The sequence below is a fragment of the Sus scrofa genome, chromosome 2 (assembly GCF_000003025.6).
Source record: "Sus scrofa isolate TJ Tabasco breed Duroc chromosome 2, Sscrofa11.1, whole genome shotgun sequence".
In the NCBI taxonomy this organism is placed as follows: Eukaryota; Metazoa; Chordata; class Mammalia; order Artiodactyla; family Suidae; genus Sus; species Sus scrofa.
In genome coordinates, this window is record NC_010444.4 from 62,198,058 (window position 1) to 62,212,715 (window position 14,658).

The 14,658-nt window shown below is 45.7% G+C and overlaps 1 protein-coding gene across 5 annotated transcripts in view; it reads left to right on the forward strand.

Annotated features, from left to right (window-relative positions):
* AKAP8L (A-kinase anchoring protein 8 like) overlaps positions 1-14,658 on the forward strand; it is a 56,897-nt gene that overhangs the window by 13,323 nt on the left and 28,916 nt on the right. For 3 of the 5 annotated variants that reach the window (XM_003123432.4, XM_005652898.3, XM_021083627.1), the window contains exons 5-12: positions 147-600; positions 690-786; positions 870-940; positions 1,305-1,368; positions 2,267-2,375; positions 3,827-3,968; positions 4,057-4,162; positions 4,398-4,528. In XM_003123432.4, coding sequence (XP_003123480.1) covers positions 147-600; positions 690-786; positions 870-940; positions 1,305-1,368; positions 2,267-2,375; positions 3,827-3,968; positions 4,057-4,162; positions 4,398-4,528 — 1,174 coding nt within the window. Of the gene's footprint in view, positions 1-146; positions 601-689; positions 787-869; positions 941-1,304; positions 1,369-2,266; positions 2,376-3,826; positions 3,969-4,056; positions 4,163-4,257; positions 4,308-4,397; positions 6,594-14,658 lie in introns of those variants that run through there. The other 2 variants (XM_021083628.1, XM_021083629.1) reach the window with 2 other exon arrangements.

Sequence of the window (14,658 nt, forward strand, 5' to 3'; positions counted from 1 at the left end):
TATCTGAACATTGATCCTTTCTGACAGGATGGGTGTTGGAGTGGGTCTTCCTATCCCCAGGACAACGAGGTTTAGGGGAAGGCAGAGGCAGTAATAGGATGATGGGACCTGAGATCGTCCCTGATGCTTGCCACCTGCCTCTGCAGATATGATTCCTACGAGGCCTGTGACTCAAGGGCTGTCCTGAGCGAGCGTGATCTGTACCGGTCAGGCTATGACTACGGCGAGCTTGACCCTGAGATGGAAATGGCCTACGAGGGCCAGTACGATGCCTACCGCGACCAGTTCCGCATGCGTGGCGGCGACACCTTTGGCCCGAGGGCTCAGGGCTGGGCCCGGGACTCGCGGAGTGGCCGGCCAATGGCCTCGGGCTATGGGCGCATGTGGGAAGACCCCATGGGGGCCCGGGGCCAGTGCATGCCTGGTGCCTCCCGGCTGCCCTCCCTCTTCTCCCAGAATATCATCCCTGAGTACGGCATGTTCCAGGGCATGCGAGGAGGGGGCACCTTCCCAGGTGGCTCCCGCTTTGGCTTTGGGTTTGGCAATGGCATGAAGCAGATGAGGCGGACCTGGAAGACCTGGACCACAGCTGACTTCCGGGTGAGTGGAAAAGGCCTTCCTTGTCTGACTGAGCAGAGCAAGGGGCCTAGAGTCATCCACGCTGACCTGGCTCCCTCTTTCTGACCCAGACCAAGAAAAAGAAGAGAAAGCAATGTGGCAGTCCTGATGAGCCAGACAGCAAAGCCACCCGGACAGACTGTTCTGATAACAGTGATTCAGACAATGGTGAGCCCAGGCAGTGGACCCCTGACCCTTGTCCTCTGTCCTATGGGGCTCCTGGGCTGAGCTTCCCTCCTCTTACTTTTCAGACGAGGGCACCGAGGGGGAAGCTGCTGAGGGCACTGAAGGCACCGAAGCTGTGGAGAAGGGCTCCAGAGCAGTAAGTGGCCCCAGCCCTGCACACTCTCTGTCTGCAGGTGAGGCCTGTGAACAGTGGGCTGTCTGAGCCCCTATGCTGCAGAGCAGGCCTTTCCCCAAGAGCCACGGGCAAGCCTGAGTCAGCTCTGCATGCACATATGATCAGTACGAGGAAGCAGAGGTCTGGTAGAGAGCACAGGCTGAAAGTATGCCACCTAATCAGAGATTGGATTTTCCTATTGGAAAGTGGCAGAGTGAGCCCTTTGTGCAAGGGCTCTTGGGAGGATGTGAGGCTCCTGGCTTAGTGCCTGGTTTTGTTATTTGCAACCATTATGAGCAACTGCATGTGCTTTATTTAATACTGAATTTTTGAAATTGTGTCTTAGGAAGGAGAAGACGAAGAGGGAAAAGAGGAGGGAAAGGAAGAAGGCAAAGAGGATGCAGACAAGGGTGAGTCTTTTGACTGGCCTGGGTGCTGGGATGACTCTTCCAGGTGCTCATGGTGGGAGGGGTCCATCTGAAGGCAGGGTTTAGGTAGAAATATGTCCAGCTTAGACCCTTCTTTGTGTGGTTGCTTGTGTGCTGGTTGGTAGGGGGCTCTTTTTCCTCCACCCCCTTCCCACTCTGTCCCTAGCCTTCCCAGGCAAAGGGTCTGGGTGGTAATGGCCCCTGCCTCGCATGCTGGTTTTGCCTTTAGTTGGGGGCAGCACGCGAAAGTGTGGGGAAATCCCAGGCACACCCCCTGCCCTCAAGCCCTCAGTAACATGCAATTCTGAGTCCTCAGTGGCTGGTATCCAAGCTGGGACCCTTGACAGTTTTTACAGCTCTGGTTTGCGTGTCCTCTCCCTTACCACCTCTACAGCCCCTGTTGGGAGTCCATGTCCTTCCATTCAAGTGATGAGCGCCAGCAGGTACCTGATAGTAAATCCAGCTTCGGCCCACTATTAGTGCTGTGCCCAGTGTGGGGTGGGCAGGGCCATATGACCTTTGAAGTTTTCACCCTTGGGGGCTGCACTTAGGCCCCAGCTGAAGCCTTCCTGCATCCTGCCACCTGGTCCCTATGAATTTGTGCTAATGTCCTCACTGAGACAGCGTCTCTTTACCTTCCAGCCTTCCTGTGGCCCGGTCTACAGAGTGTGTGTGTCCTGGAGAGCCGTGGTCCTCAGCACATGTCCTCTCCTGTTCAGGGCCTATGCCAGAATCACTTCCCACCCATGCCAGGGTACCCACCCCTGCTCACAGCCAGCTTTGCTTGGACAGCTGCTCTCAGAATGGACTCTATGGCATAGACAGTGGGTGGTCCAGCCAGAGGCCACAAACTGGTAAGTATGTCCCTCTGTTCCCACAGGGTCCCTGAGCACCCAGGATGAGAGTGGCCAGACCAAGCGCAAGTTGCAGACAGGCAAGAAGAGTCAGGACAAGCAGAAAAAGCGGCAGCGAGACCGTATGGTGGAAAGGTAACCAGCTTCCCTCCACCCTTTTGCTTCTGCCTCGCTCTGGGGCTGCCTCCAGGAGAGCAGGGCCATAGCTCTGCTGACTCGCCGCCCTCTAGCCTCCCTGGGAACCACCACCTGCTCGGCCGTGCATGGACCCTGCTTTCTGCCAGGCCTAGCTCCCAAGGCCTGATTCTTCCCCCACCCCTCTGCGGCCGCCTGGCGACCGCTAGTGACTTTGGCCTGAGACCTGACACTGCTCAGCACCATTGCCCAGAGGCTCCGGCGCTAGTTCACTCGCCACACGAGCCCCGAGGTGCACTGGGGGCCTGATGCCCCTGCGGGAGGGGGCCAGCTCATCAGAGACTGAAGGTCCAAGGCGCCTTTGCCACCCCAGCTAGCTGCCAAGAGGTCGCCACTGCGCCCAGGAGAGATGGCAGCACCTGTGGGCTGTGGCAGCCTCGGGCCTGCCCTCTGCCCTGCCCGCCGGCCCTGTCAGGCCGGGCCTGTCTGCGGCTGAGCCCTTCACGCCCCTTGGTCGGGTCTGTCTGCCCTCAGGGCTCCCGCACTGGCGCTTGCCTCCTCCTCCTCCGCCTCAGACTCTTGCTCTTGCTGGACCTTCCTCAGCCTCGCCGGCGCCCGGCCCCTGGGCTCTCCAGACAAAGCTGACCCCGTGGCCCAGATAAGGACGTCCGGCAGAGGTAGGGACCTGCCCCAAGGCCTCGGTGGCGGCTGGCCTCCTCCGCCCTTTGCCTCGGCGGCCTGCTCCAGCCCAGGCCCCAGACCCCGGGCTTCTGCTGTGGACACCAGGCCCAGACAGAGCACCTCGCTCAGGTGACTCCAGGCTGCCCTCTGGCAGGCCAGGCGGGCGCCCTCCTTCCAGCTCAGATTGGTCTCTTCTCAGAAGAGGAAGATGAGGCAGCAGGTGCCCAGGCCTGCTTGCCTCCCATCCCCCCCATCACTACCCCCAAGCATTCTGAGCAGAGGATGGGCTGGGCCTTTCAGTCCCTCAGACCCCAGAAGGAAGATGCAGCACCTTTTCGGGCCCTGCCTCAGGACTGCGTACTCCATTCTGCACTTCAGGGCCACCTGGCTCATGCCAGGGCATCCTTCCTTCCTGTCCCCAGCTGGGCCAAGTGCACAGGCTCCTGCCCAGCCTTGGTAGAGAGGCCCTCTGGCAACCTTCCAGCGACTCGTTGCCTGTTGCAGCAGCTGCTGCCTCAGGCTTCAGCCTCCTGCCTATGGGAAGGAAGAGCTCCTCCCCTGTCCCCTACGTTGCAGTAACTGCAGCCTGCAGCCTTTCTGTCCCTTTCTACTCCCAACCCCACTGGTCCCAGCCTGTCCCCCTGCTGGGACCACACTTCAGAGGCCCATGAGCAAGGCCTATTTCAGGGCTCGCAGCTGGGTTGGGTGAGGCAGCAGCACTGTCCCTGGGACCTTCTCAATCTCAGCCCCTTGTTTCCTTCCTGTGGCAGGATCCAGTTTGTGTGTTCTCTCTGCAAATATCGGACCTTTTATGAGGATGAGATGGCCAGCCACCTTGACAGCAAGTTTCACAAGGAACACTTTAAGTATGTAGGCACCAAGCTCCCCAAGCAGACAGCTGACTTTCTGCAGGTGAGCCTTGAAGTGGTACAGCTGCTCTTACCTTTGGGACATAGTGCAGCCCACACAAATCTTCCTATCTTCTTGATGTTTCTGGCAGGAGTATGTTGCCAACAAGACCAAGAAGACAGAGGAGCTCCGAAAAACTGTGGAGGACCTTGATGGTCTGATCCAGCAGATCTACAGAGACCAAGATCTGACTCAAGGTGAGGAGGTTCCCTCCCACTCCTACCAGGCCGGGCTTCAGCCTTCCCTCCTCTGGTTCTCAGAGTAGGGTCACGACACCCCTCTGTTCCCCCAGGGAGGGTCAGTGAGAACAGCCTCAGGCCCACGTGGAATTGGCAGGGCGAGGTGAGAAGTTGGTCTGGTGTTTTTCCCATACTCTGGGTCTTTCTTAGGTACTTGGGACCAGTAGCGACTCCTTCCTTCTCCCCTTTACAGAAATTGCCATGGAACATTTTGTGAAGAAGGTAGAGGCAGCCCACTGTGCAGCCTGTGACCTCTTCATTCCTATGCAGTTTGGGATCATTCAGAAGCACCTCAAGACCATGGATCACAACCGGAACCGCAGGGTGAGTGGCCGCCAGTGCCCTCCCATCATCCTTTTGGGTTGACTGGGTGAGGCCTCTGGGGAGGTCCTGAGGTTATAACCTCTGCCTACCCATGAAGAACTAGAAACTGCAAGGAGCACACAGACAATAGGCATTCCAGTCCAGTACAGTCAGCACAGCTACAGAGAGAAGGGTGGAAAATGGAGGCTGTACCTGGCAGATCGTGGCATGAGAGCCAGATCTTAATGAGTAGTAGGCTGTGGAATATAGGGATCTCTATGTGCAATAGGGGCCAGTGGCCAGATTAGGTTCAGAAACAAAACAGGGGAGTTCCTATCATTTCTCAGTGGTAACGAACCCAACTAGTATCCATGAGGAAATGGGTTCAATCCTTGGCCTCATTCAGTGGGTTAAGGATCTAATGTTTCCGTGAGCTGTGGTGTAGATCACACAGACACCACAGCTGGGAGCTGGCTGTCATGTAGGCCGACAGCTACAGCTCCAATTGGGCCCTGGGACTTTCATATGCTGCAGGTGTGGCCCTAAAGAAGAAAAGAAAAGAAAGAAACCAAATAGAAAGAAATGTATGGTGCAAGTGTTCTTGGATAATGGATTGGATTTTAGAGGTTCACAAGGGCTGGGCTGAGGGGGGGCCTTATCTTGCTCCTGTAGGCAGTTTTTAAGTGGAGATTAGTAGGATTAAATTTGGTGTTTGGACTAGAGACTTTGGGCCCCTGTTGTGGGAGAGAGGTAGAAGCCAATGAAGGGCTGCTGTAGTATCAAGCCAGAGGTGTGCCTCCACCTTGGAAATGAAGAGATAGGGCAGTATAGAAGAGCTATTTGGAGTTCCCTGGTGGCCTAGCACTTGGGGATCTGGCGTTGTCACTGCTGTGGCTCCCTGGCCCAGGAACTTTCTGTGCTGTAGCCATGCCCCCCCCCAAAAAAGAGAGCTGTTTAAGGAAGTAAAGTGAGGAGTTCCCATCGTGGCTCAATGGTTAACAAATCCAACTAGGAACCATGAGGTTGCTGGTTCAATCCCTGGCCTTGCTCAGTGAGTTAAGGATCCACGTTGCTATGAGCTGTGGTATAGGTCACAGACACAGCTCAGATCCTGCATTGCTGTGGCTGCGGCATAGGCCGGTGGCTACAGCTCCAATTAGATCCCTAGCCTGGGAACTCCATATGCCATATGCCATGGGTGTGGCCCTAAAAAAGACAAAAAAAAAAAAAATAAATAAAAACAGAAAAGGAAGTAAAGTGAATAGGAGGTCAGCATGAGGAAGGGCCAAAAGTCTGGGGTGTCTTAGATTTCTGGCTTGTTTAATTGGTGGACAGTAGTGATGCTAAGACAGAGTAGTATACTGTACAGGAAAAGGAGCAAATTTGCCAAGAAATTAAACAAATTTTGTCTTTCTTTCCAGTATATTCCCAAAGCCTGGCACAGAAGCCAGAGTAGGTGTTTTGTTTTGGAATTTTTTTGGTTGAATAGGTGACACCCTGGGTTAGAGGTGGCTGTTGAGATCAGTGGGGGTTGCGGGGCTTTGCCGTAGGGAGAGAGCTAAGAGGCCTAGGACTAGGTCCCTGCTAGAAGGAGGCTTGGCTGCCATCACCACAGAGGAGGCTGATAGGATTTATGAGCAGAGGATAACAGCCAAGGGTAATGTAGGAAATAGCATTTATTAACCATTTTCCAAGCCCATCAAATTCATCTCTGGTCTTTCCCAGTGCAGTGATTCTCAGCAGTGACATGGGCTTAAGAGATCTGGCTTGGGTTGTTGAGATGCATGTTTGACATATGCCATTGAGAGATGTGAAAAGATAAAGAAAATGTCCATTGGCTTTGGCAACAGAGAACCTGTAGGGATCTTGCCAAGGTGAGATTCTTGGGTTGAGAGCTGATAAAAGAGCAGAGGGCAGATTGTAGGGGACAGACGTGCATAATACTAAAACTTGGAAAATTTAGGTGAAATGAATGATAGCTAGCAAAACATAAACTAAAAACCAATTCTAAAGTAAGTTGAAAAAAAAAAAACCAACTAGCAACCATAGAGTTGGAAGTGTGATAAAAGATACATCAAAGGCACCAGAAGTAGTTGGTTTATAGAGATAATTTGAATATAATTTAAGTACTTTTTTTAAAATTCCAGACTTAGAAGCTTAGAAATGAATAAAAAGCTTCTAATTCACTATTATTATTATTAATTATTATTATTATTTTGGTTACTGCTTTATTAAGATATAATTTCATATACCATACAGTTCACACATGTAAGGTGTACAAGTCAGTAGTTTTTAATGTAGTCACTGTTTGCAGTTATTCTGAAGTTTTGATATGAGAATCTATATGTATGTGAGATTGTTTTAAGTTGTTGTTCTCTTAATTGCAAGTTCATCTCCAGTGTCCTGCATTTTTACCCACCTCTTCTCATGATTTCTGATTTTGGTGGTATAATTGTACATGGATGATTTTGTATCTTTACTGTATATATACCTTTATCGGTGAGCCTTGTCATTTGTGGCATTTTTGTTTCCTGTTGCTATCTTTTCTGCCTAGAGAAGTTTGTTTAGTATTTGTTGTAAGGCTGGTTTAGTATTGCTGAATTCTCTCAGCTTTTGCTTATCTGTGAAGGTTTTGATATCTCCTTTAAATCTGAATGAGAGCCTTCCTGGGTAAAGTAATCTTGGTTGGAGGTTTTTTCCCTTCATCACGTTAAGTAAATCATGCCACTCCCTTCTGGCCTGCAGAGTTTCTGCTGAAAAATCTGCCAAGATAACCTTATTGGGGTTCCCTTGTATGCTACTTGTTTCTTTTTCCTAGCTGCTTTCAAGATTTTCTCTGTCTTTAATTTTGGTCAGTTTGATTATAATATGTGTCTTGGTGTTTTCCTCCTTGGGTTTTTTTTGTTTTTGTTTTTGTTTTTTGTTTTTTTTGTCTTTTTGCCATTTTCTTGGGCTGCTCTCGCTGCATATGGAGGTTCCCAAGCTAGGGGATGAATCAGAACTGTAGCCGCTGGTCTACAGAGCTACAGCAACACAGGATCCGAGCCGTGTCTGCAACCTACACCACAGCTCACAGCAACGCCGGATCCTTAACCCACTGAGCAAGGCCAGGGATAGAACCCTCAACCTCATGGTTCCTAGTCGGATTTATTAACCACTGAGCCACGACAGGAACTCCTCCTTGGGTTGATTTTATATGGTACTCGTTGTGCTTCCTGGGTTTGAGTGAGTGATTCCTTCCCCATGTTAGGGAAGTTTTCGACTATTATCTCTTGGAATATTTTTTCTGTCCCCTTCTCTCTCTCTCCTCCTTCTAGCACCTCTATAATACGGATGTTGGTGTGTTTAATGTTGTCCCAGACTTCTCTGAGACTCCCTTCATTTGTTTTCAATCTTTTTTCTCTTTTCTGTTCTGCATCCGTAATTTCTACTAATCTGTCCTCCACCTCACGTACTCATTCTTCTGTCTCCTGTATTCTGCTATTGGCTGCTTCTAGTGAATTTTTTATTTCAGTTATTGTATTTTGCATCTCTTCTTGCTTAAGTTTTATATCTTGTATCTCTTTGCTCAGTATTTCCTGTAAGTTATCCATCTTTGCCTCCAGTTTATTTCCAATGTCTTATATCATCTTCAGCATCAACAGTCTAAAGTCTTTTTCCTGGAGGCTGAGAATCTCCTCATCACTTAGCTGATTTTCTGGGGTTTTTCCTTTCTCCCTCATCTGAGTTATAGTTCTCTGTCTTTTCATTTGTATAGGTTTTTGGTATGGTGACCTTTTTACAGATAATAGAGTTGTAGCCTCTCTTACTTCTGGTGTCTGTCCCCCTTGTGGCTGAAGTTGGTGTGGGGGGCTTGCTGTAGGCTTCCTGATGGGAGGGCTGATGCCTGCCCCCTGGTAGGTGGAGCTGATTCCTATCCCTCTGGTGGGTGGGGCTTTGTCTCTGGATGGGATTAGAGGTGGCTGTGTGCCTGAGGGGTCTTTATGTAGCCTGTTTACTGAGGGGCAGGGCTGTGATCCCTCCTGGATTGTTGTTTGCCCTGGGGCTTCTCTGCAGCTGACTGATGGGTAGGGCCAGATTTTCCCAAAATGGCCACCTCCAGAGAAAGGCAGCTGCTAAATATTGCTGAGAGCTTTGCTTTCAATGTCCTTCCCTCACAACAAGCCACATTCACCCCTGTTTTCCCAGGATGTCCTCCAAGTTCTTTTGCAGTCAGGTTTGACCCAGATTCCTATGGAGACTTTGCTTTGCCCTGGGACCCAGTGCACGTGAAAGTCTGTGTGCGCCTTTTAAGAATGGGGTCTCCGTTTCCCCTAGTCCCCGTGGAGCTCCTGCGCACAAGCCCCACTGGCGTTCAATGCCAGATACTCCAGGGACTCTTTCTCCCAGTGCCAGATCCCCACACGTGAGAGTTTGATGTATGGCTCAAAACTCTCACTCCTGTAGGTGAGTCTCTGTGAACCAGTTAGTTTCCAGTCTGTGGGGCTGGGAGGTAGGGGTTGTTTATATCTCAAAATCACCCCTCCTGCCTCTTGATGTGGCCTCCTCTTTTTCTTCTGGAGTAGGATATCTATTTTAAGGTTTCCAGTCTATTTGGGTGGAAATTGCTCAGCCTTTAGTTGTAAATTTTGTTGGTTTTAGGAGAGAAGTTGAGCTCCAGTCCTTCTATTCCGCCATCTTAATCCCATCTCAGTTGTGCAGTCACACAGTTGTGCAGTTATCACTAGTCAATTATAGGACATTTTCATCACCTTGAAAAGAAACCCATACTCTTTAGCTGTGACTCCCGAAGTCCCATGCTCCCCTAGCCTTATGCCACCACTAATCTGTCTTCATGTATTTGCTTTAATCTGGATATTTCATATAATGGAATTGCATTTTATGTGGTCTTCTGTGATCAGCTTCTTACACCTATCATGTGTTCAAAGTTTATCCACATTATAGCATGTGTCAGAACTTCATTCCTTTGTATGGCCTGAAAATATTCTCTTGTGTAGATAGATACTACATATGGTTTATCCTTTCTTACATTTTGGATTGTTTCCACCTCTTGGTTATTACAGATGCTATTATGGTGCGAGTTTTTGTATAGATATGTGTTTTTATTTCTCTTAGACAGGAGTGGAATGTCTGGCTAAAACAATAACACTTTAACTTCTTGAGGAACTGCTAGACTGTTGTCCAAAGTGGCTGTACCATTTTATATCCCCATCAGCAATGTACCAGGGTTCTAATTTATTTACATCTCAGCAACGCTTTTTATCTCTTTGATTCCAGTCATTCTAGTTGGCATGAAGTAGTATCTGTTGTACTTTTCATTTGCCTTTCCCTGATAACTGATGATTTCGCACATCTTTTCATGGGCTCGTTGGCCTTTTGTCTAATTTGGAGTTGAAGAAATGTCTTTTCAGATACTTTATTTTTTAATTGTGTGATCTTTTTGAGTTAAGGGTAGTTTATGTACTCTAAGAGGCAAGTTCCTTATCAGATATATGATTTGCAAATATTTTCTCTCATTCTATGGGTTTTTTCACCTTTTGATGTGAGAAGTTTAATTTTAAGGAATTCTAGTTGCCTTTTTTTTTTTTTTCTTTTGTTGAGGTATCATTTCTAAGAATCCATTGTTAAGTAAAAGGTCACAAAGACTTACCTCATTGCCGCCTTTTAATAGAGTTTTACAGTTTTAGCTCCTATAATTTGGATCTTTGATGGATTTGAGTTATATAGTTTTTATATAGTATGAGTGGAGGTTCAGCTTCATTCTATTCCATGTGATTGTCCAGTTGTCCCTGCATCATTTGTTGAGGAAACTTTCTTTCCCCCTTGAATGGTCATGGCACCCTTGTCAAAAATCAGTTGACCATAGGCGTTCCCATTGTGGCTCACTGTTAACAACCTAGTATCCATGAGCATGTGGGTTCTATCTCTGGCCTTGCTCAGTGGCTTAAGGATCCAGCATTGCTGTGAGCTATGGTGTAGGTCACAGATGCAGCTAAGATCCAGTGTTGCTATGGCTGTGGTGTAGGCCAGCAGCTGCAGCTCCCATTTGATTCCTAGCCTGGGAACTTCCATATACCACTCAGTTGACCATACCTACATGGGTTTATTTCTGCATGCCTTCTTCTCTTGTTCTCTATATTTATCCGTATGCCATTGTCATACTGTAGCTTTATAGTAAGATTTAGAATCAGAAAGCTTGACTCCTTCACTTTGTTCCTTTTTTCAAGATTGTTTTGGCTATTCTGTGTTCATTGAGCTTCCAGGAATTTTAGGACCTGCATTTCAGTTTCTGTAAAGAATCAGCTAGTATTCTGGCAGGATCGTATTCAGTTTGTATGTCAATTTGGGGAGTGTTGCCATCTCAGCAATATTAAGCCTTGTAATCCATGAATATGGGATGTCTTTCCATTTATTCGGATCTTTAATTTCTCTCAACAGTGTTTTGTCGTTTTCAATGTGTAAGTTTTGCACTTTTAGGATTGTTAATTTTTATTCCGAGGTATTTTATTCTTTTTGATACTATTCTAAATGTTCTTTTTTTTTGTCTTTTTAGGCCTGCACCTGCAGCATGTGGAAGTTCCCAGGCTGGGGGTCAAATTGGAGCTACAACTGCCAGCCTAAATGTTAATTCCATTTGTGTGTTGGCCTTTGTATGTATGTCAAAATAAATTGATTTTGGGAATTCCCGTTGTGGTGGAGTGAAAACGAATCCAACTGGGAACCATGAGGCTGCAGGTTCGATCCCTGGCCTCGCTCAGTGGGTTAAGGATCTGTCATTGCCGTGATCTGTGGTGTAGGTTGCAGACGCAGCTCAGATCTGGTGTTGCTGTGGCTTTGGCATAGGCCAGTGGCTACAGCTCTGATTCGACCGCTAGCTTGGGAACCTCCATATGCCTTGGGTGCAGACCTAAAAAGCCAATAAATAAATAAATAAATAAATAAATTGATTTTTGTGTGTTGCTATTGTAACCTCACTGAATTTGTTTATTAATTGTAATTATTTTTTAGTGGATTCCTTAAGATTATATTTTCTTTTCTTTTTTTTTTGCTGCATCTGTAGCATGTGAAAGTTCACAGGCCAGGGGTCAAACCCACACAATGACAATGCCAGATCCTTAACCCACTGTGCCACAAGGAAATTCCAGGCTTTCTACATATAGAATCAGTCTTCTGCAAATAAAGATAGTTTAACTACTTCCTTTCCAGTCTGGATACTGTTACTCCGTTTGTTTGTTTAATTGCCCTGGCTAGAACATCCAACACAGTTTTGAAGAGAAGTATCTTCTTGTTCCTGGCCTTGGTGGGGGGTGTGTGTGTGTGTGTGTTTGAAAGCATCAGTCTTTGACCACTAAACATGATATTAGCTGTGGATTTTTCATAGATACCCTTTATCTGGTTGCTGAATTCACTGTTTGTATCTTGTTAGGTGTTTTAATCCTGGAAGGCTATTGGATTTCTTTAAATGACTTTTCTGCATTTATTGAGATGATCATGTGGTTTTTGTTTTTTATTCTGGTGGTTTGGTATATTATATTCATTTAGAGGTATTAAACCACCCTTGCATTCCTGGAGAAAAAATCTTACTTGGCCATGGTATATAATTCTTTTTATATGTTGTTGAATTGGCCTTGGTAATATTTTGTTGAAAATTTTTACATCTGTGTTTATAAGAGATATTGGTCTTTTTTTTTTTTTTTTTTTTTTTTTTGGTGATGTCTTTGGTTTCGATATCAGAGTTATACTGGCCTCAAAAAATCAGTTGGACTTTTTTGGAAGAGTTTGTGAATAACTGGTATTAATTCTTTAAAAATTTGGTGAATTTGCCTCTGAAGCTGTCTGCACCTGGACTCTTCTTGGTGGGTAGCTTTTTGTTTTTATTACTAATTCAGTTTCTTTACTTGTTACTGGTCTATTTAGATTTCTTTCTTTTGTGGGGGCGTACTTGCAGCATATGAAAGTTCTCAGGGTGGGGGTTGACTTGGAGCTGCAGCTGCTGGCCTATGCCACAGCCACAGCAATGCGGGATCCAAGCCAGTCTGCGACCTGCACTACAGCTCATGGTAACGCTGGATCCTTAACCCACTGAGCAAGGCCAGGGATCAAACTGGTATCCTCATTGATATTAGGTTCATAACCTGTTGAGCCACAACAGGAACTTCCTAGATTTATTTCTTCATGAGTCAGTGTTTGGTAGTTTTTGTCTTTTAGAAATATGTCCATTTCATATATTACCCAATTTATTAGATACATATATTTCTAGTGTTCCTTTATAATCCTTTTTTATTTCTATAGCATCAGTACTCCCCTTCTTTCATTCTGATTCCTGTAATTTGTGTCGTCTTGTTTTCTTGGTTAGTCTTGCTAATGGTTTATTAATTTTATTGATCCTTAAAAAGCACAAACATTTATTTCATTGATTTTTTTTTTCCTCTTTTGTTTTTCTGTTCTTTGTTTCATTATTTTCACTTGAATCTTCTGCTTGATTTAGGATTTTTCTATTTTAGTGTATGCATTTATAGCTACATGACGTAAATTTTCTTCTGAATACCACTTTTACTGTATCCCATGAGTTTTGGCTTATCATATCCTCATTTTCATGCATCTCAAGTATTTTCTAATTTCCCTCTGATTTCTTTTTCTTAGACCCATTGCTTATTCAGCAGTATGGTCATTTAATTTTTACATATTTCTGAATTTTCCAAACTGCTTTGTTACTGATTTCTAAATTTATTGAGTGTGGTTAGAGAATATACAGTCTGTTATTTCAGTCCTTTTAATTTACTGAAGCTTTTTCTATGGCCTAGAACATGGTCTATCATGTGCCTTGTGCACTTGAGTAGAATGACTGTTATCTTATTGTTAGGTAGAGTGTTCTATAGATACGTTATGCCTGTTTGGTTTTATAGTGTTGTTCAAGTCCTTTTTTTTTTTTTTTTTTTTTTTTGGTCTTTTTAGGGCCTCATCCAAGGCATGTGGAAGTTCTCAGGCTAGGGGTCAAATTGGCCTATGCCACTGCCTGAGCAACCCAGAATCCAAGACACGTCTGTGACCTACACCACAGCTCATGGCAATGCATTATTGACAGTGGGATATTAAAATCTCCAGCTGTTGTTGAATTGTCTTTTTTTCCTCTTATTTCTGCCAATTTTTGTTTTATGTATTTTGGTGCTCTGTTAGTAGGTGCACCTGTACTCATAATTGTTATATTGTCCTGCTGAAGTGATCCTTTTATTATTATAAAATATCCCTGTCTGAGAAACATTTTTTGTTTTACACTTTATTTTGTCTAGTATTAATATAGCTAGTTCAGCTTTCTTATTTCTTATTGTTGATGTTTATGCATCTCGTCCCATCCTTTTCCTTTCCATTTATTTGTATCCTTGATTCTATTAGGTCTAAACTATGTCTCCTATAGACAGCATATCATTGACTCGTATTTTTCTATCCAGTTTGACAGTCTCTCCCTTCTCTCACTTTTGATTGGATTGTCTAATCCATTCACATTTAATGTTATTGATATTATTAGATTTACATCTGTTCCTCTGTTTTCCTTTACAGCTTTCTTTTGTATTGAGGATTTTTTTTAGTATAACATTTTAATTTTTTTCTTTTCTTTTTTTTTTTTGGTCTTTTTAGGGCTGCTGCACCTGCTTCATGTGGAAGTTCCCAGACTGGGGGTTGAATCAGAGCTGTAGCTGCTGGCCTACACAGCTCACAGCAGCACTGGATCCTTAACCCATTGAGCGAGGCCAGGGATCGAACCCATGTCCTCATGGATACTAGTTGGGTTTCATTACCACTAAACCACGACCTTTTTTTTTTTGTTCTATGGCATGTGGAAGTTCCTGGGCCAGGGATCCAGCCCATGGCCGTAGCAGTGACCCAGGCCACTGCAGGGACAATGCTGAATCACTAACCTGCTCTGCCACAGGGAAGCTCCACGTTTTAATTAGTGATTGCACTAGGTCTTACGTTATACTAATTAACTTTTCAAATTCTCTTTTACATACAGTGACTTAATTTCAGTGAGATAAGGTTACTGCTATGTATCTATACATAGGGTTTTTTTTTATATAAAGTAGTACATCTATATGTATTACAAACCCAATAATGTAATACAGTTTAATTATTTTTATAATTTTTCTTTTAAG